The 23,268-nt window shown below is 46.8% G+C and overlaps 1 protein-coding gene across 1 annotated transcript; it reads left to right on the top strand.

The window, feature by feature from the left end:
• The first annotated feature begins 15 nt into the window (after nt 1–15).
• PIAS4 (protein inhibitor of activated STAT 4) lies at nt 16–21,599 on the top strand. The gene is made up of 11 exons (XM_071727543.1): nt 16–129; nt 3,812–4,250; nt 10,280–10,364; nt 12,261–12,302; nt 12,653–12,743; nt 13,108–13,236; nt 13,326–13,431; nt 16,729–16,802; nt 16,937–17,097; nt 20,042–20,172; nt 20,890–21,599. Exons 1-11 carry the CDS (start codon nt 103–105, stop codon nt 21,093–21,095), a joined length of 1,491 nt encoding a protein of 496 aa, XP_071583644.1. The 5' UTR covers nt 16–102; the 3' UTR covers nt 21,096–21,599.
• Nucleotides 21,600–23,268: the final 1,669 nt, after the last annotated feature.

The following is a 23,268-nucleotide window of genomic DNA, read 5'->3' as shown; positions in this document are numbered from 1 at the left end:
GGAGGCTCCTCCCCCTCTCCCGCCCCGCCCCTCGCCTCAGGCCGCGGGGGCGTCACGTGACCCGGTCGGCGGCTCCCGGCGCGGTGGACGCTGGAGGCCAAGATGGCGGCGGAGCTGGTGGAGGCGAAAGTGAGTGAGCCCGAACCCCCCGCCGCACCGGCGGGGCCTGGGCCGGGGCAGGGTAGGGCGGCACCGGCGGGGGGAATGCGGGCTACCGGCACGGCCTCGGCTCTGGCCCCAGCGATGAGACCGGGGGTGAGGGGGAGCGGCGCCCCGGGACCGCCTCCCCCTCCCCTCGTTTACCTCAGGGGCTGCCCCGCCCCGGTCTCCGAGCCCGGCCGCAGCCCCTGCCGGACCCCGGGCCTGGCCAGGTCCGGTTCGCGGTCCCGGTGAGCCGCCGGCCCCTCGGCCTGCTCCTGGGCCATTGGGCCTCCCCCGCAGTTAATTCCCAGTGATTAATTAGCGCAGGTGACTTCCTCCCGCCTCCCGGTAGAGCTCCTTACTCTGCTCCTCGTGCCCCTCGCCCCCTTCCCTGCGGAGCCCCGGGCCGGTCCTGCTGGGTTGTCACTCTGCGGCCTGCCCTGGGCTCCTTGGCCGGTGTTGGGGTGCGGAGCGGAGCTGTCCAGCCGGGCCGGGGGGGCGGAGGGCTGGGGAGCCCCCTGGGCCGGGGCCGCTGGGATGGGTGCCGAGCCCTCGCACCTCGGGCCGGGCATTGCCAGTGCCTGAGGGGAGGGTTGTGGGACGAGCAGTCCCTGGTGCTGGGGCAGAGCCCCTGGCTCGCTCTGGCAGGGAGGTCTGGGGTGGCCTCTGATGCTCCTCTGTGGTGGGTTGAGGTGAAATGGCTCCCCAGCAACCGTGCCTGAGGTTGGGTTGTGCTTCCACGGCGTGCTGTGGGTCCTCTTTTTTCCTCTGGGTCTCACTGGCATCTCTCTGAGACTTCTGCACGTCCCTCTGGCAGCACATGGCAGCCCAGAGTTGGCATTTGAGTGAGCATCACCCAGCAGCATCGTGAGGGTGCTGAGGGTGGTCCTGAGGAACAGCAGTGGATGGGAAGTGTGTAGCACCTGGTGGCTGTTTGGGCTGGGATTGAGTTAAATTTTCTTTGTAGTGGCTGGTATGGGGCTGTGTTTTGGATTTGTGCTGGAAACAGTGCTGATAATAGAGATGTTTTTGTTAACTGCTGAGCAGTGCTTACAGGGCATCAAGGCCTTTTCTGCTTCTCACCCCACCAGTGAGTAGGCTGGGGGTGCAGAGCCTTGGGAGGGGACACAGCTGGGACAGTTGACCCCCAGCTGACCACAGGGATGTTCCAGACCATAATGACATCATGCTCAGCATGTTGAGCATTATGGCATTTGTCTTCCCAAGTAACAGATTTGCATGATGAAACCCTGCTTTTCTGGAGATGTCTGAACACCTGCCTGTGATGGGGAGGAATAAATGAATTCCTTGTTATCCTTTGCTTGTTAAACTGTCTCAACCCACAAGTTTTCACACCTTTATCCTGCTGATTCTCTCCCCCATCCCACTGGATCAGAGTGAGCAAGCAGCTGCTTGGTGCTTCGTTGCTGGCTGAGGTTAAGCCATGGTGTGTCTGCAGGGTCAGCTCAGCAGTGAGGATGTGGTGCTTGCCGAAATAAGATTTGGAAGAGGAGGTGCTGCCCTTCCCTTCTCTTGGGCCCCTCTTGCTGTTGTGAGCTGAGGCCAGGACCCCTCTGGAGAAGATTGGCTTCCCAGGTGCTGTGGTTGCCCCCATTATGGTGTTTGGTGGGTCCCTTGTCACACTCGTGTGAGGGTTTCTTGAGGGGAGGAATTGATTTCAGTGTCAGTGGTCTCAGCACTTCATGGGATCTCTCTACTGCTCATACTCCCATGCAGGTCCAAGCCTCAAGGACAGGTTTGCTTTGTCTGAAGCTTGTTCTTCTGTTACTGCTCAAATCTGGTCATCCTTCTGGCTCTTAAATCCTTCAAAATAAAAACTGTACAAGACTGGCAGCTCCAACTCTGCTTTGAGCATTGACAGTCCCAAGTGGTGCAGGAATACCTGTCTGCTGGGCTCCTGTGGCTTCCCTGTTAAAGCTTTGCTGTATTTATCATTGTAAATATGTTATTTATCCTCAGAGAGGACAATCACTCTCCATTTTGGAGAAAACTGAGACACAGAAACTAGATTTTTCCAAGAACACACGGGTGGTATCTGGCAAATCAGTGACATGAATCCTGACTTTCTGGCAATTAAAAATCCTCTCATCTTTAAAGTTTTCCTGCCTTTTTTTTTTTTTTCCTCTCTCATCAAAGGTATTTTGGGACATATCATGACTGCCAAAAATTTTGACTACAGCCAGTGACGTTTTTATAACATCTTTTGGGCTTCCAGATTAAATGACAGATTTCATGGAAAAAAAAAAAAAAAGGAGAAATGAAATGGCATTTTTTCTGTGTTCTAGTTCCTACCCATGTAGGAGCCGTGGTTAAATGTGTTTGGACTCAGGAGCAGCTTTCTTAATTTTAAATAAATAAATATCTCCATAGCTGTTTTATTTCAGGAAATTACACGACTGCTGTTAACTGCTGCTGAAAGCTGACTTTCATGCCTTTTTAATTATTATTTAATCCACAAAGAGAAGTGGAGTGTAGGCTGGGGAAAAAGGGACCTGCTGGGTCTCTGCTTCTGGTGTTTTAACTATGGGACAGCTGGAGTGCCTTCTTGAATTCTGTGTTTTCCAGAAACCAAGCAAGATCTGTGTAGGTACTTATCAAGTATATTTTCAGGGCAGCTTGGATTTTCAAAACCCTGTCCTTGATAAGCTCGTTTTGCACATTTGTGATGCTGCTTTGTCATGAGAGAGAACAGAAACATCAACCTCACCAGGCTCTGGCAGTCATTTGAGCAGAAATAATTTCCAGTTCTCCACCTGATGGAAAGTGGTGTCGGGCAGTTTCTGAGTCTGCTGACAGTTACAGGAGCAGCAAGCTCCACAGCAGCAAGGCAACACAGTTTTGAAGGCAAGGATAATTTTTTTTATTGCTTATCAAAACACTGAAATCAATGATACCAGCACAACAGCAAAGGCAGCTGCTGGCAGGGATCATGGGGGAGTACTTGGCAAAGCACCCAAGAAGGGTTTGGAGGCATTGTTCTCATGGGAACACATTGCTCTGTTTAATGGTCTTTTAATATCTTTCCAGAGGCTGAAAGATATGATATTTTTTAAAAGGTCCTTTGCACTTAAGGATTCTGGAGGGGTTTTTTTCTGGCCTGTACAGATAATGTGCAGTGCACTGCAGACAGCCCCAGTTTCCTTACATGTCATCTGCCTTCCAGGTCCCCTTCATTTTCTTCCTTAGCCTTGTGCTTAAACCATTTTAGATTGAAGTTTTTACTCTGTCTCTCTTGACTAAAGGTGCCTGGGAAGTTTAGATGCTTGGAGCCTGTGTGCTGAGGGGGTTGATGTGCTCTTTCCTGTTTGTCTGCCCTGCTGTTTGAAATGTTTACCTTTGTGGCCACTCTTACTTCCAGTTGCCTTGAGGATCCTCAGTGTGATTTTGGAGTAACTCAGTGACTATCACGGTGTTTTTCTGGTGATATTTCAGTTGATGGGCTCCTCTGTGTTTGCTCTGCTCAAACAAGTAGCTAAAACTGGGATGCCAATCAGGTGAATAACAGCTGATTTGACGAGCAGGTTTGATGTCTGTCTTTTTAGAGTGTTGTTTTTTTTTAGTATTTTGGATGCCAGTTGTAGAGTCCAGCGCGAGCCGACGCTTTGCCTCTCGATAACTGTAAGACCGTTTTTAATTTTTTATCCCCTAGAACATGGTGATGAGTTTCCGAGTCTCAGATCTTCAGATGTTGCTGGGTTTTGTTGGCAGGAGTAAAAGCGGACTTAAACATGAACTAGTCACCCGAGCATTGCAATTGGTCCAATTTGACTGCAGCCCTGAAGTCTTCAAGAAAATCAAGGAGCTCTACGAGACTCGCTACGCCAAGAAGAGCTCGGACGTGGCGCAGCCCCCGCAGCCCCCGCAGCCCCGCTCCACGGAGCCCCTCTCCATCCATTCCTCCTATGACCGTGGCAGCACCGTTCCTCGGACTTCTATCTCCACCACTAACATTGACTATCCTGCCCTCTATGGGAAATACCTGAACGGACTGGGGAGGTTGCCTCCCAAAGTTGCTAAGCCTGAAGTTCGCCTGGTGAAGCTTCCTTTCTACACCACCCTGGATGAGCTCTTGAAGCCGACAGAGTTAGGTGAGTTCCTGCCTGCTGGTGGGAGAAAAAAGGCAAACAGGTTGAAATGGCCAAAAGTTAACGGTGGTTTCAAGGGTCTGTGAAGTCGTGGGACAGAGGAGAGACTGGTGAATATGGTTGTGGGTGTTTTCCTCTCTCCCCTATAGCTGTGTCTGCTGTTCTTTTTCCTTTGCCTTAGAGCAGTCACGTGGTCACTTTGAGATGTAACTGGAAAGTGTCTTGTTCAGCTGCACCTTTCACAAACTTGGTTGGAAATTCTGCTGCGTGGCACATTGCAGCAGTCTTATCAAATTACTATTAGACTTGTAGACAGAGGTGGCTTCAGCTAAAACAGGTCTGTTGTGAAGCAGCCTCTGTCTCCTACTTGGTAACTGCACTGCACAGTCTTTCACTCTGGATTGTCATCTGTGTTCCAGGTTGGATGGGGCCTTGAGCATCCCACTGGTCTAGTGGGAGGCGTCCCTGCCCATGCAGGGGGGTTGGAACTGGGTGAGCTTTAAGGTCCCTTCCAACCCAAACCGTTCTGTGGTTCTATGGTTCTGCCTCTGTAATTTGGCAGTGTATAGATGAGAATCCTTCTGACTTGGTGTTGTCCCTGTGTTCAGAAAGTATGCTGGCATATTCTACATGATTGCTATTTTTCAGTGCTTAAAATATCAGCCCTAAAGCCTCCAATGGATGACAGAGTGTGGTATGGGCATCACATCCTATTTCTGCTTTTTTTTTACCTTTTTTTTTTCTTCTCTTTTTTTTTTTTTTTTTTTTTTTTTTTTTTTTTTGTGCTTATCACAGCTGTTTGTGCGTGGTGCTGCGTATTTTGAGGAGCATCTAGGAAAGCCAGAAGTGCTTTTTCCCCACCTTGAGGCTGGGAGCCTTGTTCATTATTTTAATTCTGAGAAGCAGAGGGTATTGTCATGGGTGTTATAAATCTAATGTTCTCGTAACAAAGACAGGTTATATAGAGAAGTGTCACTGTGCTCTGATGAGCCACCGTGTCTTGTCAGGATGCTGTGGTGGTATCAGCCCCACTAAATAAACCTTGAGCTTGGGAAGATGGTCTGTCTTTGCTGAAAAAAAACATTGGATGTGGATTAAAGGAGGGAAAAAAAACAGATGAAAATATGATTTTTTTTTTTGCAGAAAAAACCAAAAAAAGAATAATTCCTCAGATTTTATTAAATTCTTATTTTCATTTGGAAGATTCATTAAATATGTTCATGCTGTGGCCATTTGACCAGTCCAGGGGTATATTTTTAAAGGCTGTTTGAGGAAGGGGTTGGTTCAGTCTTTAAAGTGGGGTGGCATTTGTTAGCCAGGAATGCAAATATAATATTTTGAAAGAAACCAAATTTTCAAGAGGAGGAAACATCCAGAAAGAGGAGAAGAGCCTGGATATACTTAGTGTGCTTAACAGATTCTGTTAAAAGTTGACAAAATCTTCTACATCAGATCAGAACCAAGGTCTCATTACATTTAGTGCTCACCTCTGTTAGCTGAAACCTCCCTCAGGTCAGCTCGTTCCCTAAAGAATATTTGTCTAATTTTTCCTTTTGATGAGGGTGTTTTCTGCTTAACTGTGGGGGCTGGTGGTGAGTAGCTGGATAGGAACAGATGTTCAGTCTTCATTGTCCCAGTCAGCTGTTCTGAACCTAATGACATCATCTAGACATTTGTTTAATTTTCCCAACCTGGTGACCTGCAACTATAATTCCTTCAGCCTACACCACTGTGAATAAAAAGGGTGTTTGTTTCCCTGGAAAACTGGTTATTTCAACACTTCATGGCTATCAGCTCCTCCCCATTGCTACCTGGAACAGCCAGGTGCTGAACTTCTGACTTCACAAGTTATGCTTGTGTTGGGCTCTGCTTAAGTGTGGAAAGATGATAAACAAAGCACTGAGGAAAACTGAATGCTTTTGCTTTTCCATATGGAATCTGCAGCAGTTTGTGCTTTGTTGCCCAGATTTCACATCCTGCCTTTGCACCAAGCATAAGCTCCTTGTCAACATCACCCTCATAACGTGGAAGTACCTGAAGAGAGATTTGAGGTCTTGCATCCCTTTAGAAACACCCAACTGCTGTTGGAGTTCACCATTCCCCAGGGCTGCTAAGGAGGCATTTTAAGCATCTGGCTGTGGCAGGAGTAGGGGAAGCTTAATTTATGTGTTCTGGGCTTCAGTAGGAAGCATCTTTCTTAATGAAAAGGCTCTCTTGCATCTTGGAGATGATTGCCCTGAGATCAAAGGTGAGGTGGGAGATGCCTAATTTAGTCTGTAGGCAAGCAGATTCCCTGAAGTCTTATCAAATTACTATTAGACTTGTAGACAGAGGTGGCTTCAGCTAAAACAGGTCTGTTGTGACCCAGCTACTGTCTCCTATTTGGTAGCTGCACACATAATTTCTGTCAATTTAAGTATGGAGTTTAGCACCTGAGTTATCTACATAAAAACAGCTTCTTCTCAGCTTTCTGGCTTGGTCTAAGGATGTCAACATGAAAGAATTCTTCTAATTTAGTGAAATTGCTGCAATTCTCTTGGGTAGATGAGGCTTAAAATGAAGATTGATCAGATACCTTTTTAGAGGGGATGAATGCTGCTATCTTCCCTGCGTTGTATTTTAAGTAGTGTGTATTTTAAGTAGTGTATTTTAACTAGTGGAATATCTGTGTGAGCCCTGTGGTGTCTGAGCATCTGGCTGGGAAGTGAACTTATCTTCTGGCACATTTTTTTTGAGTCAAAGCTGTGTCAATACAGTTTTTGAACAGTAAGGGGGTGCAGGAAGGAATTGTGCCCTCCTCACCCTCCTGAGGCTTCTGCTCTCCTCCTGGGGCTGAGCCAAGGTGTGGTGCAGCTGTGGGAGCAGAAGACCACTGAGGCTGGGAGGTCTTGCCACTTCCAGTGTAAAACTGGGTTTGTTTGGTTTGGTCCCTTTGGCAATACCTGCCTGGTGTGTCTTTTCTCTCCTGCATGTGTGTAAGAAGTCAGCCTGCTGCTCCAGCCCCTTCCTCTGGAGCTGGACTTCAGTCTCTGTAAGTGTCATGGCTGATGTGGCAAAGGCAATGGCCTTCCCCTGCCTGCAGAGCAAACACCACTGCCTTGGGCCATCTCCAGTGAATCCCAGCACAAGCAGGAGCTCCTGCTGTTGCTGTATCCACCTAAAGAGACTGGAGGGGGGGAGCTAGAACCAGCATTTCAGCTGCTGACTGAAGTAAAAGGTGACAGTCCCTTAACTTACCCCATCTCCCCAGGCCCCTGCATGAGCACAAATGACCTTTAGTCTGATCAGAGTTGTTCCATTAGCCCAGGAGGAGAAACCCCACCTGTTTGTTGTATTTATGTTGTGTTGTGCACTGAGGTGAGCTGTTTGGGAGTGTAGGGATGTGAACAGGGAAGCACAGCAAGCTCCTATGGAAGCCTCTTGCCAGCAGCTCCTCCCTGGCTGAGATACCTTTGGGATCTCCAGCCAGGGTGATGCCAAGATGATCTCTTATTTCTGGGGGTACACCTTTAGCCAGTTTGAGCAGTAAATATGATAGCCAGCATTAAAAAAAAAAAAAAAAAAAGCAAACCCAAAATCCTTTTAGTGCAGGGAAACCCTGAAATCAGCATAGCCCTTGTTTTGCACAACCTGCCAAAGGGAGACCTGCAGAGGAGCTTGGCTTCTCAGGCTGGGAGTCCACTGCAGTTAACATTGGGCCTTGGCTATGGCTCTCCAAGACCTTTTGGTTTTTGGAAGTTTTGTGTTTTGACTCATTCTGGGGGTTGCTCAGGCTTAAAAATTGTTATCCCTGCTGTTGGTGACTGTTAAAATAAGGTGATCCCAGCAATCCTTTTACAAGTCAAGGAAGTGAGTTGTGTACTGAGGCATCTGTCCTGCAGAAATCATGAAACTCTCTTATCTTAAAATATTTAGCTTTAATTTTTTTTTTTTTTTCCTGGCTGCTCAGCAAATAAATTAATAGCTGGTTAGGTAGCCTAAAAGTGTACCTCCTGGATTTGGGGTTTATTTTGCAGCATTAAGAATTTGAAGGAGAATTGGTTCTTTACACAGGTCTGTGCTGGAGAGGTTTCCCTTCCAATCTGTCAGGGCACATTCTGCACTTTTCTCCAAAGCATCCAGTTCTGATTGCTGTGAGCAGCAAGGACAGCAACACATCCTGAGTCCATCTCTTTCTGATTTTCATTTTCCCTTCAGCTCTCTGCTGGCAGGGTGACACTGGAGTGCTTTGTGGGACCCTCCAGCAGCTCTCTGAGCATGCTTGAGAAGTCCCCTCCATTCTTCTCCCCTGGAGAAGGGTCTTTCACAGTGGGAAATAAAAAAATGGGGAGCACGTGTAGCTGCTGCTCCTTTGCTTTACTTCACTCACAGAGATGAGAGCTCTCAACCAAGTAGCTGGACAGAAGTGGGGGCACTTGACTATTTTTTGTTTCCCTGTGCTGGTTGCACTGTGACTGCATCACCGTGGGGCTGCTGCTGTGGGGAGGGTCTCACTTCCCTTCTTGTCAGCAAATTGGGTGTGTGGCAGAAGTGAGGAAATGACCTGTTCTGGAATTCACTTGTGTGCTGGGTTTGGTGCTAGAATATTTTGCTGGAGAGGGGGTAGCAGATTTGTTGGGTACTTCACAGGGTTTGACTTGTGTTGGTGGTGGCATCCTGTGACAGGCAGTGCTGAGGGCAGCCTGAGCTCAGCAGCCAGGCACCTTTGTTTTATTTTTGTTCTTTTTTTTCAAAGGAAGAGTGGAGCTGATATAAATGCAAAATTAAACATGAACAGCTTCTCCCTTTCCCTAATCAGGTTTGTTTTGTCTTTGTGTAGCCCAGCAATCGGGAGGACAGTGTGCATATAGATAGTTATTTAAGAAAAATTATTAAAATTATAACTTGTTCTTGCCATTCATAATTTTCTAAAATAACAGTCCTGATGAAATGCTTTACTTCTCACTGGTAGCAAGAGACATTTGGATGGAAGGTTGAATTCAGTTAGAAGTCCATAAAAATACCTAATATTCTTTTTTTATTATTTTTGAAAGCTCTTTTTGCATTTTTAAACCTGAATTACCAAGGGGAAGTGCCTGTAGCTGGTGAATCAGATGGGCACCATGGCTTCCAAGATCTTACAGCTGCTGAGGTTTTATCCTTCCTTCACCTCATTTTGTTCACAGACAGTAAAGCTTACTTTCCTGCTTCTCAAATTCTGCTGTATTGGCTTTGAATAAGCAAGCATTTGAAATGATGTGAAGGAAAACACCCAATTTTTGCAAAAAATAAATAAAAAAAAAGCTGTTCTTTGTCTTTATCCTGTGACTTTCACCAGCTCAGGGCCTCAGCTTCATTTGGAAAACATGTGCTGACAATAGAACTTCACATCTTTGAATTTAATAAAAGGTACTAAGTGGAAGTGGTAACATAAGTTTTTCACACCTCAAGCTTCATTTTAACCGTGTTGAATGCATTTGATCTTAAAATTGTCAATGGATAAAAGGCCAATTAATGCTGGGTTCTCACCTGAGCGTTTCTGGAAGTGGAGTGCTGCAACACCCCTGCCTCTAAACACAACCTCAAGGTCATGTGTTTGCAAGTCATGTTTTGTCTCTTACAGCTGTTGTTTCTGGTGCTTTTTTATTATCTAAGCTGATTTTGTTGTTGTTGTTACTGTTGTTCCCTTTCTGTTCCAGAATCAGTCTGGTGGTTTCATGCTTTCATGTCATGCACTGATCCCTTCTTACGCTTCTTTCAGTTCTAATCTCCACACTGTGATGCTGCTTGTGGTTTGTTCTTACACAAACATGTGATTCTGGGCTTATTGATTATTTGAGGGGAGGAAAAAGAAAATAAAAAGCCTTTCCCAATTCACTGTGTGTTATATATGTACCAAAGTGCATGATTTGGTTATGTGCAGCTATATGGGAGAAAACAAGATTTAGAAGTTAATGTAGCTCAGAACCTCAAAAGAAACCTTGTGCTTAGCAATGTAAGAAGAGGTAGATATTATCAGTTTGATGTACAATCTTTTTTTTTCCCCCTTTCAGTTCCACAGAATAATGAGAAGCTTCAGGAAAGTCCATGCATTTTTGCATTAACACCAAAACAAGTGGAGTTGATCAGAAATTCCAGGTACTTCTCATTGGATGTTAACAGTTCAAAAAGATGGAGCTGTGTTGTTCCTCTGTGTTCCCTCTCTGCAGCAGCTTTTGTTCTCTGCAAGGAGACACAGTTTCTTTGAGGGCATTAACAGCCAGGCTACTTTTCTGGGGGAGGTGGGAGGTACAATTTTATTCATTTAAGTCACTAAGTTCCACAGCTGCTCCTCTAGTCTTGCTGTACTTTTGGGTAGGAAATTGCTGATGACCTAAATTCTCTGTTGAGCTTGCAGATTTTTTTTCACATCCAAAGTTAAATATCCAAAGCTATACCTGTGACCCTGTTAGCATCTGAAAGTAAGCTCCCTTGTTGTAAAGGATGCTATTGCAAGTGCCACAGAAAACATCTAAATCCTAAACCATTAGGATTTACTCTGACCTCTGTAAGTAGGTGCAACTTTTGATTCAAAGAGTGGACCAACTTAGAGGTGTCAGTGGAGGCAGTAAGGCTTTTTCTTATGCTGCCCTGCTCCCCTAGTCCTTGCTGCTGTGGAAAGACAATGATGCAGAAGAGGTCCTCCAGAACTAGGTGTAAAACCTTTAAATAATTCTCTTTACCATAGTCTTATCATAGTGTTGGAGAAAGGTCTTTACAAGAAGTGTTGTAAAGCACTGGAAGAGGCTCCCCAGGGAGGTGGTTGAGTTTCCATCTCTGAATGTTTTTAAAAATTGTCTGGATTTTGGTGCTTGGGGACAGGGTTTAGTGCAGGGTCATCAGAAAGAGGGTAATAGGGTTGGAATGAGGTTGGACTCGATGATCTTGAAGGTCTGGAGCCTAAGAATTCTGTGATTCTATGAGAGGTGATGTTTCTCCACCATCCAGCACTTGATTGCTGTTGTCATCCTGGTAGGTCAGCACAGGCAGGGCAAGGGAAGCTGTTTGAAAATTCAGAGAAAGGAAATGTTATATCATGGAAGCCTTCAGGGGTGATAAAAGACTAAACACATTGTAGCTGAATCTTGATGCTCTTTTCCTGAGATACTCAGATTTGAGAGAAAACTTTCACTGCGGGAAACACAACACAAATATTTCACAGCAGGGGTCTTGATGAGAGTCTAGACTGACCATCCAGGTCCATCCTCTTCCACTGCTGTGGGTGGTACCCAGATGTGTTTAGGTACCCAGACCTAAAACTGCCTTGTCAGCTCCTGTCTGTCAGCTGAGCTGAGGTTCCATCCCATCCACCCCCAAAATCAAAATGTTTATACTGACCTGGAATGGGAAACCCTTTCAGAGGCAAATCAAGAATAGTGTTGGGATCTTGTTTAATGCCTTGTGTCCTGTGCACAAATAAGTTTTATACCTGTGGATAAAGACTCCTAATAAAATATCCGTGTTCTGGGATCTGTTGCTGTCCTGATACCAGCTGAAGTCTTGTTGTGCAAAGTCCTACTGAAGTTAGCAGTACTGACTGTTGTTCTGCTGGTGCCTTAAACCTTGGTTCCTTGGTTTGCACGAGCAGCTTTAGCTGAATAATTGAACAAAGTCTTCAAAGACTGTCAGGTAGACCTGACCTTAAAACCTAGTTTTTGTAGATGCTTGCAAATCAGCAAAAAGGATGCCAGGCAAATGGATGTCTTTCACCAAACATTTTTACAGTTTTGAAAACCCAGAGAAAGGCTGCAGAACTACTGGTATTTGCAGAAGGAATTGTTCAATTTAAAGAAAATTCTGTCAAGTAATTCTGTAAAGGTTTATTTTAAAAAAAACAAAACAAAAAAACCAAACAAAAACTAGAGCTCTTCAGTCTGGCAAAAGTGACAGCCAATTTTGGTTGGGTTGGGTTGGGTTGGGCTTTTTTCTGTGTGGTTTTGTTTGTTCGTTTTCTGTAATTAATCTGAATTTCCTGTTTCTTCTTTAATTTACTAGGGAGTTGCAACCCGGTGTGAAATCAGTTCAGGTTGTGCTAAGGTATGTCTGTAGGTTTAGCACCATGTGCAGCCCAGGGGAGGAGGGAACGTGCTACCAAAATAATACTCCCTTTCAGTGTGGTTTTCATTGCTCCAAAGATAACTTGGCATCAGTTGTTCATTCACATGCCTAACCAAGGATTTTAAACTCCACTTTCTAACCTGTCCTGAGGTGTTCTGCTCCTGTCAGTGCTGCAGTAGGAAGCAGCCAGTGTGTCAGGTCTTGGGTGAGCTGAGTGGGGTTGGCTTTGCTTTGGCCAGGTGGGGGAGCATGGGTTGGTGTGGCTGTTGCTGTGCACATGCAGAGAGCGTGGGGGGGTATTGAGGGACCTGTGGTTGGTTTCTTTGCAGAATCTGCTACACAGACACCAGTTCTCCTCAGGAGGATCAGTACCCTCCCAACATCGCAGTGAAAGTGAACCACAGTTACTGCTCTGTGCCGGTAAGGCAGCTCAGCCAGGAGCTGGGACATTGCCACTGGGGAAGGAATTGTGTCCTTTAGAAGGAAATTGGTTTCCTGATGCATGCAGACAAGAACCCAGAGTGTAAAATCATAGATTGTCAAAAGTAAAAAATGAGTTTAAAGCTAATTTTCTAATGGATTAGCTATGTTGCTAATAAGCTGTTCTTGCACAAACACTTGATCCTTTTCATTTTGTGCTTGGTCTGACTGTTCAGCTCCCTTCTACCCCACTCCTTGAAAACGGTGGGTGAGTAGAATTTGGTGAAGCTGATGAATAGATGTACCCACACAGAAGCCTCTTCAGTAAAAAACATAAATACACTTTTGAATCTTTCTGCCTTAGGGCTATTATCCATCAAACAAACCTGGAGTGGAACCCAAAAGGCCCTGTCGTCCCATCAACCTCACCCATCTCATGTACCTGTCTGCAACAACCAACCGCATCACTGTCACCTGGGGGAACTACGGGAAGGTGAGTGCCCAGGGAAGCCAGAGGGGGACTGCAGGAACCCAGAGCAAAGGAGCAGCCTGGCTCAGGCTTTCTCTGTCCTCTCTCCCCAGAGCTATTCCGTGGGGCTGTACTTGGTGAGGCAGATGACCTCAGCAGAGCTGCTGCAGAGGTTGAAAACCATCGGGATCAAACATCCAGAACTCTGCAAAGCACTTGGTGAGTATGGCTGCTTCCCAGGTGGCTCGGGGAGGTCTGCTGTCTGCCTGTCACACTGCAGCAGCATTCCTACCAGCCAGGCTGCTGGAAATGTGCTTGGGAACTGCTGCCAAGTTTTATACAGTTTCTTTCCTCCGGTTGTATAAAAACACTTTTTATTTGAACAGACTTGCTAAGCTGTATGTCAGTCGTGCGAAATCACCCCAGATCTCTGTGCAAGTGCAGCACTTCTGCAGCGTGTGTTTCTCTTGGCTTTGCAGAAGCTCTGAATCACTTTAGCTGGATTTAGGATTTGTCCCCAGGTCGTATCGTGGTGGGTGCCGCTGAGGGCCGGTGTCGTTCTGACCCCAATGGCTTCATGCCTTCACCTGAGTAATTATGAGCTGACGAACATTACCACAGCACCTTGGCCTATTTCCAAAGGAGATTTCTGGAGCAAGGGATCCTGGTGAAAAGGTCCTGCTGCCCCAGCCCCACCCTGTCAATCCTGGGGGCTGGCAGGTGGGATTTCACCACCAGCACTTTCATATGCGTTGAGAGCTTCAGAGAAGAGATGATCCTGAGAGATGCTTATCCTAGACCACGCAGGTAAATCATTATGGTATGAGGCAAATGCAAAAACATGGTTGAAAATAAGGGGAAATTTCCTTTCCAAGGCAGAGTCTGACTTGCAGCTCCAGAGAGTCTGGAGGATTTCCAGTTACATTATGTTACCGGAGAGAGTGTTCTTACTAGTTAATTCTGCATGGAAAACTAACACCGTGGATCATAATGGTCTTTAAAACATAATATTCAGATCTTGGATGACTCTTACTGCGTATAAGAAACGTAATATTGAAGATAAATTGTAGTTCATAGGGGAGAGGGTGATTTCAGCCATGTCAGGTCTGCACATGCCTGACAGATGTAGCAGGACAGGCTGCTGCTTCAGCCAGACCTTTGATCTTCATCAGTGCAGCATTTCTGCAGCAGATGCTGAACATTTGCATAGCTTTGTGCCACACCAAGTGGTGTCCATGGCAGTCTTGGTTGTATTGGACCACGGTGACAGCAGCACTTATCTGCTGACCTAAGAAATGAAAATTTCCAGTTGTGAAATATCCACCGTTCTCTGAAGCCCGAGGCTGTGCTCCCTTTTTCTGCTGGTCACCAGGACCTTCAATGAATTGAGCAGAGGCTGGCTTTGGAATTGTCCTGAACTGCAGAGAATCCTCTTGTCCTCTGACCCCTCACAGTCCTTGGAGCCAGGCTCAGCAGCATGTGCTGTTCCCTTTCAAGCCAGCACCTGCAGGATATTTTCTGGATCAGAGCATGGCAGGCAGAGGTTCTGAGGTTCTGAAGCAGCTTTCTTGCTTTTTCTGCTCTGTAACAAGTGTGTGCCTCCAGTTCTACTGCATTCCATAACTAACAACTTTGGCTGAACTTTGGGGCAGAGAGAAGCTGCATTTGGTGATTTTAAATTTAACCAAATGGGAACATTGTCTTGTTTCACTTCCTTTGGCTTGTTACTGCTTAGAAGTTGTTTGGTCGTCTGAAGCTGGCAAGAGCAAGTAGCTTGTAAACTTTGCTTTTACAGCTCTGGTCTGTTCTGCAAATGATTCCATTTCATGTTCATTGCAATAGCCCTCAGCACTCACTGAAGCTTTGACTTTGGTTGCATCTTGGGCCTGACTCATCTTCCTTTGCATATGCATCTGTTGACTTTAGTACAGGAGCATTGTCTGAAAACAGAGATACTTGCATACATGGCTGTGGATCCAAAAACAGTCTTAAACCAGCTTGATTCTAACCAGGACGTCCAAGAAAATGCCCATTTCTCCTTCCCATGAATCACAGTAATTGATGCACAGAGAAAGCTCTCACAAAGAACTTTACAAAAATTAATCTTGGATGAAAAGTCTCCTAACGTGAAGAAAACAACACCAAATCTTGTAATCTCGGGGGAATTTCACATCTGAGAAGTCACTCTCTAATTACAGCTGTGTGTTGCAAAACTGCTTGTAGCCTCATTGTCTGAAGACATCTTGTTATGATCTGGAAAGGTCAGAATAAATGATCGACTTGCTCCAAAAAAAAAATGGTGATGGGGAAGTGTTAAAGGCCTTTTCCCACAGCAGCATTAGCAGCAGCTACTCTCTAGGAGTTGTGGAATAGTTTAAAGCTAATTTTCTCTGTGGATTCCCCACCTGGATGGAAGACCTGCATGTATGGCACCTGCCCACATCTGCTGGTTTTTTTTGTTTTGCCTCCAGCTCCTCTGGGTTTTCCTTTCAGGATGCAGCAGCAGGCACTGGGGGTTTTTTTACCACATAGATGCTGGATGGCTGCTTGGACTGGTTTTGCATGGCTGTCTTGCACTTTGAGCTGCCTGCCTTGGAACCTCTGGCTCTGGTTGGGGTTCCTGCTGGCATGAACAAGCTGGCCAGGACCTAAGCTGAAAAGTTAACAGCTCAGTAGTGCTAAGAGGAGGCTTTTTTATTCAGTGGGGAAAGGAATGGATGTAATTCCCTGTCAATTTGACTGGATCTCACACTTGCTTGCTTCTGGGGGTCTGTCTCTGAATTTTGAGGAGCAGAGAGAAGCAGTTAACTCTGTCCTGTTGCCACTGTTCTGGGAAGGGAATAAAATCCATCATGCTCATGCTGATGCCTAGATCAGCCTAAACTGACTTCATTCCAGAAGTCTTGACATGTGCTAGAGCTCTGTCCACCTGCTCTTTCCTTCCCTGTGTGAAATACAGGTATGGGGGTGTCTCAATCCCTTCCAAAGAGGGACAGAGTTACCTCCCAGTTGGCTGCCTTGGTACAGTGGAAGAGTTGGGCAGCAGTGGGATTTCCCCTCTCTACCTCAGCCTGTAGTTTGTAAATTAGAGGTGAAAAGCTTGCTGGTAGCAGATAGCATGGAGCTGGTTGCCCTCATCCCAGCACCTAAGTCTATCCTGGCATCCTTCATCAGGTCTGCCTGAATGAGAGGCAGTGCTGGGCTGTTGGGATGGGGATCCATAAGAAAACGTGGTCCTGGCTGGCCAAAAAGTGCTCCAGTTGGTCTGTAGACCATGAGCTGCCTCATCCTGCACAAGGTTTTTGGCAAGCCAAGCAGTGCCTCTACTGAGTGCTGCAAGCAACAGCTTTTTGCCTCCTGTGTCCTTCATCCCTGACTGGCAGAAGTTGTCATCTTTGGGAAAATTACTTTTAGGCAGCCAAGAGCTGTCAGTGAGCTGCTTGGGCTGTGCTGCACATTGCTTCCAAGGTTTAAGTTTGCAGCTGTAAAATCTGGTGCTCTCTACTCTCACTGCAGTAAAAGAGAAGCTGCGTTTGGATCCAGACAGTGAAATTGCCACTACAGGTGTTCGTGTCTCTCTCATTTGTCCGGTAAGTCTCTGCAATATATTTTAGTCTGCTTTTGTCTAGAAACCTCATTCAGGTGCCAGACCAGCTTTTCAAGCAGTGGCTGGTGGTGGCTCGGGTGGGTTTCATGGCTCAGGTTCTGCTCTTTGGTTCACCAGCTGGTGAAGATGCGGCTGTCTGTCCCCTGCCGAGCAGAGACCTGTGCACACCTGCAGTGCTTTGATGCTGTCTTCTACCTACAAATGAATGAGAAAAAGCCCACATGGATGTGTCCTGTCTGTGACAAACCAGCACCCTATGACCAGCTAATAATTGATGGGTGAGTACCTACACTTCTTGGGCCTCGGCTCCTTTCTTTTTTTCCACTGGGTGCAGTATCTTGTCTCTTGGTCTGTGCATCTGATTGAAATTCACCTCAAAAGGAAGATGGAAGCTTCTCTTGCCAGCACATAATATTCTGGCTTAATTGTCCTACAGTGTTAGATCAAGGCTTGACTGTCTGCCATTCTGAATTTCTGGATTGCACTAAAGCATCCTGAGAACTGAGCGTTTTCCTGCCTCGTTTCTTTTCATCAGGCTGACAAAGCCCCACAACTCCCTGCCTTGGTTGGCTGAGACCATGCAGTGTGGAATAAACTCCAACATTATAAGCACATGACAATTTGGGTTTTGATAGGAAACATCTTCTTGTTTTCTTGTTGATGTGAGGTGCACATCAGCTCACAAACAGTTCCTGACACACTATGAATTTGATCTTTTCTGCCAGCTATTAAACAGAACACCCTGCAGAGCACAGCCCCTGAGGCAGAGGTGCAAATGCAGTATTTGGAGAGATGTTTGTACAGAATCTGTGACTGTTCCAGTACAATTTCTGTCACCGTTGTGACTTGTAGTGTCAGAGATGGGAAGGATGCCTCAGGGACTGCTGCTGTGCTTTCCATACCTCTAGGGAAAAAGCAGCAGGTTCAGATGCACCAGAGGGGCAGAATTAAAATGCTTTGGATATATTGTCCAAGCTGGAGGTTTTGTGGGTCTACCTGGTTCTCCTTCTGCTGCTTCACTGTGAATGTGGGATTGTTGCAGTAGTGCTGTAGAGGATAGGAGGGAATTAAAGCAAAGTAAATTCCAAACACCATTTGGAAAAGGGCAAGGGAAGAACTGCATGCTCTGAACCCTGCCAAGAGTTCTCTGGCCTTGAACTGAGGAAAGGTTGCTTTAGAATTGGTACTCAACCTGTCATCTGGTTTTCAGTCCTTGTGGGAAGGGTGTTTCCTGTACCTTGTCACTAGAGTTAGTTTATTTAGTCCTTCTACCAAAACGAGGAGCTCCTCTCCAGCTTGGAGAGCTGGAGTGCTGCAGCTCAGCAGTACAAAACCACTTTGGAGGTGATGCTCATGTGACTGAGTGAGGTTTGATACTGGAAAGCTTAAAAACACAGCTGTGTGCCAACAGGATTACTCAAGAAACCAGAAGATCTCCCTCCTCTCGTTGCAGACCTGGCAGACTGAGTCTTGTGTGCAAACAGCAGCAGGGGCTACCTGAGGCAAATCTGCTGGCAGTGGTGCTTGTCAGCTCCAGAAATATGGGATCCAGAGGCTTTTGTCTTTAGAGAAGAGCACAATAAATCACCTGGCTTTTGCTCAGGACTAAAGGAAGGAACAAAGAGTGAATTAATGCAAACAGTGATCTCCACCCACTCCCAAGATGAAGCTTTGTGAGCCTGTTTGAGGGGCCAGGACCACTGGCATCTTGTGCTAGCCAAGCCCAGAGCAGCCCTGAGGACTGGTGGAGCAAGATGCACAGTTCTGGGCTTCTGGAAAATGTTCCCCACCCTTGCATCTTGTATAATTGGCCTCTAATGCAGATGCCCTCAAAAGCAGGGAGAGTGTGGAGACATTGTGTGGGTGCATCCAGCACAGGAGGCAGTGAGGTGAGCAGAGGACTCTGCCTGGGTGGTGTGTTCTGGGTGCTGCCATGTTTATGGGTACTGGTTTGATCCAGGAGCTGTGGCTTTTGAGCCAGCCTGAAGCAGCCTCAGCACAGATAACCTGTTTGCTTTGTCCTCTGGCCAACACTGACAGGAAAATCCAGTTCCTTTGAGATCTCTAAGAAACCTGCTGAGACTGAAGAGGGAAGGTGCAAGTGCTTGGAGTGTGGAACCTCTGTGGGTCAGCAATGGATGTGTTCCCTCAGATGAGGAAGAGGAGGAGGTTCTTGCTGGTGAAGGCTCAGCAGATTTTGTTGTCAGTGCTCAGGACTGCTTTCCATGTGGTTCTGTTGGATGAAGGGGGTCTTCAGACCTCCCTGAAAGGCAGCTGGAGGGAACCTGGCAGTCCCAGCTGGATGTTAGTAGTCAAAAAAGGGGAATAGACTCCAGAGGAGGGTAGTTGGTTGGTAGAGTCCAAGATCCTCAGGGCCTTGGCAGCTTTTTTGGAAGTGGTGGTTGCTCTGCTGGGTGACAGGACCATCTGTGGACACCAGGGTGCCACCAGTAGCTGTCTTGAGCTTTTTACTATTTTTACTATTACTTCTCTTTTACACTGAAAAGAAATGCTCAGATCCAGAAGTCCTTGAGGAGCAGTGGTTCCAGTAGTGTGCCCAAATAAACATTCCAGAAAACAGTGGCATGGATCAGCATAAAGCAAGTGCCCAGTTCCTGAGGCAAGGGTCCAGAGCAAGGGTCTCATCCTGGTGTCTTCAACACGTGGTGGCTAATACTGAGATACCTACACTGTTGTATATCAGTGGTGAATATCTTTCTTGTTGTTGCAGGAGGCTGCATATATTTTTTGAGGGCTTTGGGAAGTAAAAATAGGAAGGAAGTGAAGTGCTCCTTGTGGGATTGCTTCTTTCCCAGTGCCATGGGATATTTTGTCTTTTGCTGATGCCCTGGGGTGAAGGTTCCTGCACCAGCTATGACAGGGCTCTAGATGGGGCATCAGGCAGCTGGCTGGAAGTGGTGCCACAGACCTGGGAAACTGGGTGAAGAGGCAAGACTGTCTTCTAATTGCACGTAATTAAAGTGTTGGTTCATGGTTCTGCTATGGTGTCAGAAAGAATGGGGGGATGGTTTGCACTATCAGAACCTGTTCTTGTTTTATGGGAAATAAAATGAACCGTTGACTGCAAGGACCTTCTGCTAACACCCCATTTCTCTTAAATTTAGGGCTTTTTAAGGTGAAGATCCAGGTTTAGGATACATCACTAAATGTGTTCTGCTGATTGCCTTGAGCTTAACAGGTGGCATCTTTTCTCCTGCCCAGGCTCCTGTCAAAGATCCTGACAGAATGTGAAGATGCAGATGAAATTGAGTACCTGGTGGATGGCTCCTGGTGTCCCATCAGGGCTGAGAAAGAGCGAAGCTGCAGCCCTCAGTGTCCCATCTTAGTTCTAGGTGAGTACCTCTGGCACTGAAGACTTGAAATTACAGTAGGAATTGTGTACAAACTGCAAAACTGAGAGTTTCCCAGCTGGCTTGGGAGAAGCTGTTTGATTCCTTAATGTGAGTAGGGTGCTCTGAGAGCTTTCTCTAGGTAACTTCTTCATTTTCAGCCCCTCCATCATCAGACAAGTTTGTCAGTAGATGCAGCTCTGCAACAACCCCAAAAATGTCATTGGCTTGACCAGCCTGGAACAGCACTGTACTCCTTCTGTGGGAAGAGAGGATCTTGACAAGCAGGGCTGTCTGCTGACAGGGTCAGCAGTTTTACTGTGGAGCTTCTTACTTCAGTTGAGCCCATTCCAGGTTCTCAGGCAGGTGCTGTTGGGCACCCTGGCAAGCCCTGACCCCTAAGGTCTGTGGCATCAGCTCTGTTTTCAGGCAGCTGTTGGAATGGAGTTTGTTCCATGCACTCTGCCTCTTAGGCTGAACTCTGGGATGTCCAAACTCCAGAAGAGGCCTCCTGGAGAGGGTGGTGATGCCCTCAGCATTTGGACAACACATTAATTTTTGGTCAGCCCTGAAGCAATCAGGCTGTTGGATTAGATCTGGTCATTGTAGGTCCTCTCCACCTGAGATTCCAAGTACCCCACAGCCATGAAAAACTAAAAGTATCCTCAGCTGGGCATGAAGTGTCTCAGATGATCCTCTTTCTCCCTCCACCTCTTCCAGGTTCTTCAGATGTGAATGGGCTCTTGCCCACCCCTAATGGTAACAGTGAGAATGGCAAAGCCACTGCTGACGTGGTGGATTTAACACTGGACAGCTCATCATCAGAGGAAGAGGAGGAGGAAGATGAGGAAGAAGATGATGATGAGGAGGGACCCCAACCAAAACGACGCTGCTCTTACGAGAAAGGTTTAGTTTCTGCCTGCTGACTGTGGAAGCAGCTCTGAGTCTCAGAATGGACAGACTTGAATACTCTGGTGCTTATTAAACTGGAGGAGGGGGAGAATGTCCTCTCTCACCTCATCTCCCTTCCTCCTTGATCTCTGACTTTCTTGTTCCAAATTAATCATTAAAACGAGAGAAAAAGAAAAAACTAAAAAAAAAAAAAAAAAAAAAAACAAAAAAAGACAAAAAGAAAAAAAAAAAAACAAACCAACAAAACAAACCAACAAATGACAAACAAACCATTGAGCTGCTGCTTGGTTGGAAAACGACCCCACTCAAAACCTGACCCTGACCTGGAGTCTGAAGTAAGAAAAGTGTCTTAAGCCAGGCAGGCAGAACCCACAGCTCGCTGGTCTCTGCTGCCCTTCGCCAGGACGGTTTGGGTGGAGTTCACCTGCAGATCCACAGGACACCTGACTCCCCTGCATCTCCAAAGCTGTGTGCATTTTTATTGTCTTGTTAAATAACCATTCCTTAATTAATCTAAAGTTTTTGCTGGACGTGTGAGTCCGGGGTGGGGAAGGGTGGGGGTGGAGGGAAAGGGTGATGAGAGGGTTTTGGGGGGAGGTGGGTGAGGGAGGTTTGTATAACCCAGCAAGCATAGAGGGGGATTTCTAGGGGTGGGGACAGGGGGCACGGGGTGGAAGGGAAGAGACATAACGATTGGAATCGCACTGTTCTAGCTAGGAGCTCCTGCAGCTCTGCACCTCATGTAAAGAGACACGGTTTGAATCTTTTAACCTTAACCCGAAGGTAACGTAGAAATTGTGAGTAGTGAATCGTTTTAGTTGAGCAGAAGCCATGGGGAGGGTGGGGAGGGCTCGAACCACAAATCTGTTGTATTTTTTGAAGTGCAATAACTTGGTGTTTTTGAAGACTTAAAAGAAAAAAGAAAAAAAAAAAAAAGAAAGGGCTGCGCATTCCCTTTTCTTTGAGAAGGCTTTGTTTCTGGAGGCAGTGGCAGTGACCTGCAGGACAGCTGGACACCTGGCACGTGAGGAGGAAGAGGAGGAGGAGTGGGGTGAGGGGTGCTTGGGCCTTCAAGAAAATGCCAGGTGGGGGAATCTCAGTTTCTAGCCAACTACCTCGGTAAACTCCAATTCAGGTTTCTTTCAGTCACCAACCAGTGTGCGGCCCGGCACCGGCACTGTTGGCAGAGTGTTGAGGACAGAGCCGAGGGACGATGCGTGGAGCCCTGCGACCACGTGTTCACAGCCTCTGGACTTTCCACTTCTCTGTTCAAGACTTTGGTCCCAGACCCAAAGCTACTGCTATGCTCTTGATGGCAAAATGTTGTTGCTTTTGAGTTTCCAAACAGTAACCTTTGTGATGTTGTCTTTAGAGAATTTTTGTAATTTAACTTTGTGTAAGCAGCTCTGCTTGTTCCCACTAACGCCTCTGAACTCTTTTTTTTTTTTTTTTTTTCTTTTTCTTTTTCCTTTGGACCTCGTTGACTTTTCTCATCTTTAGATGAGAATAAACCTTGGAAGAAATTTGGCCTGTGCTTCTGCCCCTTGCACCGGGCGGGTGGCACTGGGAGCAGTGTCCCTGTGCACAACACGAGGGGCACTGCTGCTGTGCTCTCCTGAGACCCCCAAGCTCTGGGCAAGGGATGCTCGGTGCCCTCAGGTGCTGCCAGAGCCCAGCACAGGGAGGTCCCTGCACCCCAAACCCTTCTGCCTCTCCTCAGGTGTTGGGGGGTGCAGGGATAGAAACGGCAGAGCCAAAGTGACGGCACTTTTCCAGAATTTTTTGTCCTGTGTTAGAGGAAAAGCAAAGCCAAAGCCAAGCACAGCCTCTCTCCTGTCAGCTGAAAGGCCACCAAGGTCCCTCCAGAACTCTTTCAAAACCTTGTTAGTGACTTGCTCAGAAGCAAAGAAATAGCCTTTAAATGTTTGTTGAGCAGGAAGCTTTGACCTGGTTTCTTTGGAGGTTTCCTCTCTGAATCCTCCCATCTCCCGTGCCTGGGGCAGGGCTCCCAAATCCCCTGGCACGGGAGGGCACCAGGGTCTGTGTCCCTCTGCAGGGGGAAGGGACCCTTCCTGCCCAGCTGTATTTTGTCTTAGCAAATAAAAACTTGAAGGCAGAAAGAGGAAGGGGATTACAAAACACCCCCTGCTTTCTCCCCGGGCATTTTGTGAGAACATCCCAGGCACA

This window comes from Heliangelus exortis, chromosome 28, assembly GCF_036169615.1.
Source record: "Heliangelus exortis chromosome 28, bHelExo1.hap1, whole genome shotgun sequence".
Classification (NCBI taxonomy): Eukaryota; Metazoa; Chordata; class Aves; order Apodiformes; family Trochilidae; genus Heliangelus; species Heliangelus exortis.
The sequence above is the reverse complement of the archived record's forward strand: the minus strand, read 5'-3'. Positions and strand labels throughout refer to the sequence as shown.

Excerpts from the sequence above, each read along its gene's own strand:
- PIAS4 (XM_071727543.1), top strand. The coding sequence starts at position 103 with ATGGCGGCGGAGCTGGTGGAGGCGAAA. Across the intron at positions 130-3,811 it reads CGGAGCTGGTGGAGGCGAAA|AACATGGTGATGAGTTTCCG; the intron begins GTGAGTGAGCCC and ends TTTATCCCCTAG. Across the intron at positions 13,237-13,325 it reads CCTGGGGGAACTACGGGAAG|AGCTATTCCGTGGGGCTGTA; the intron begins GTGAGTGCCCAG and ends CTCTCTCCCCAG.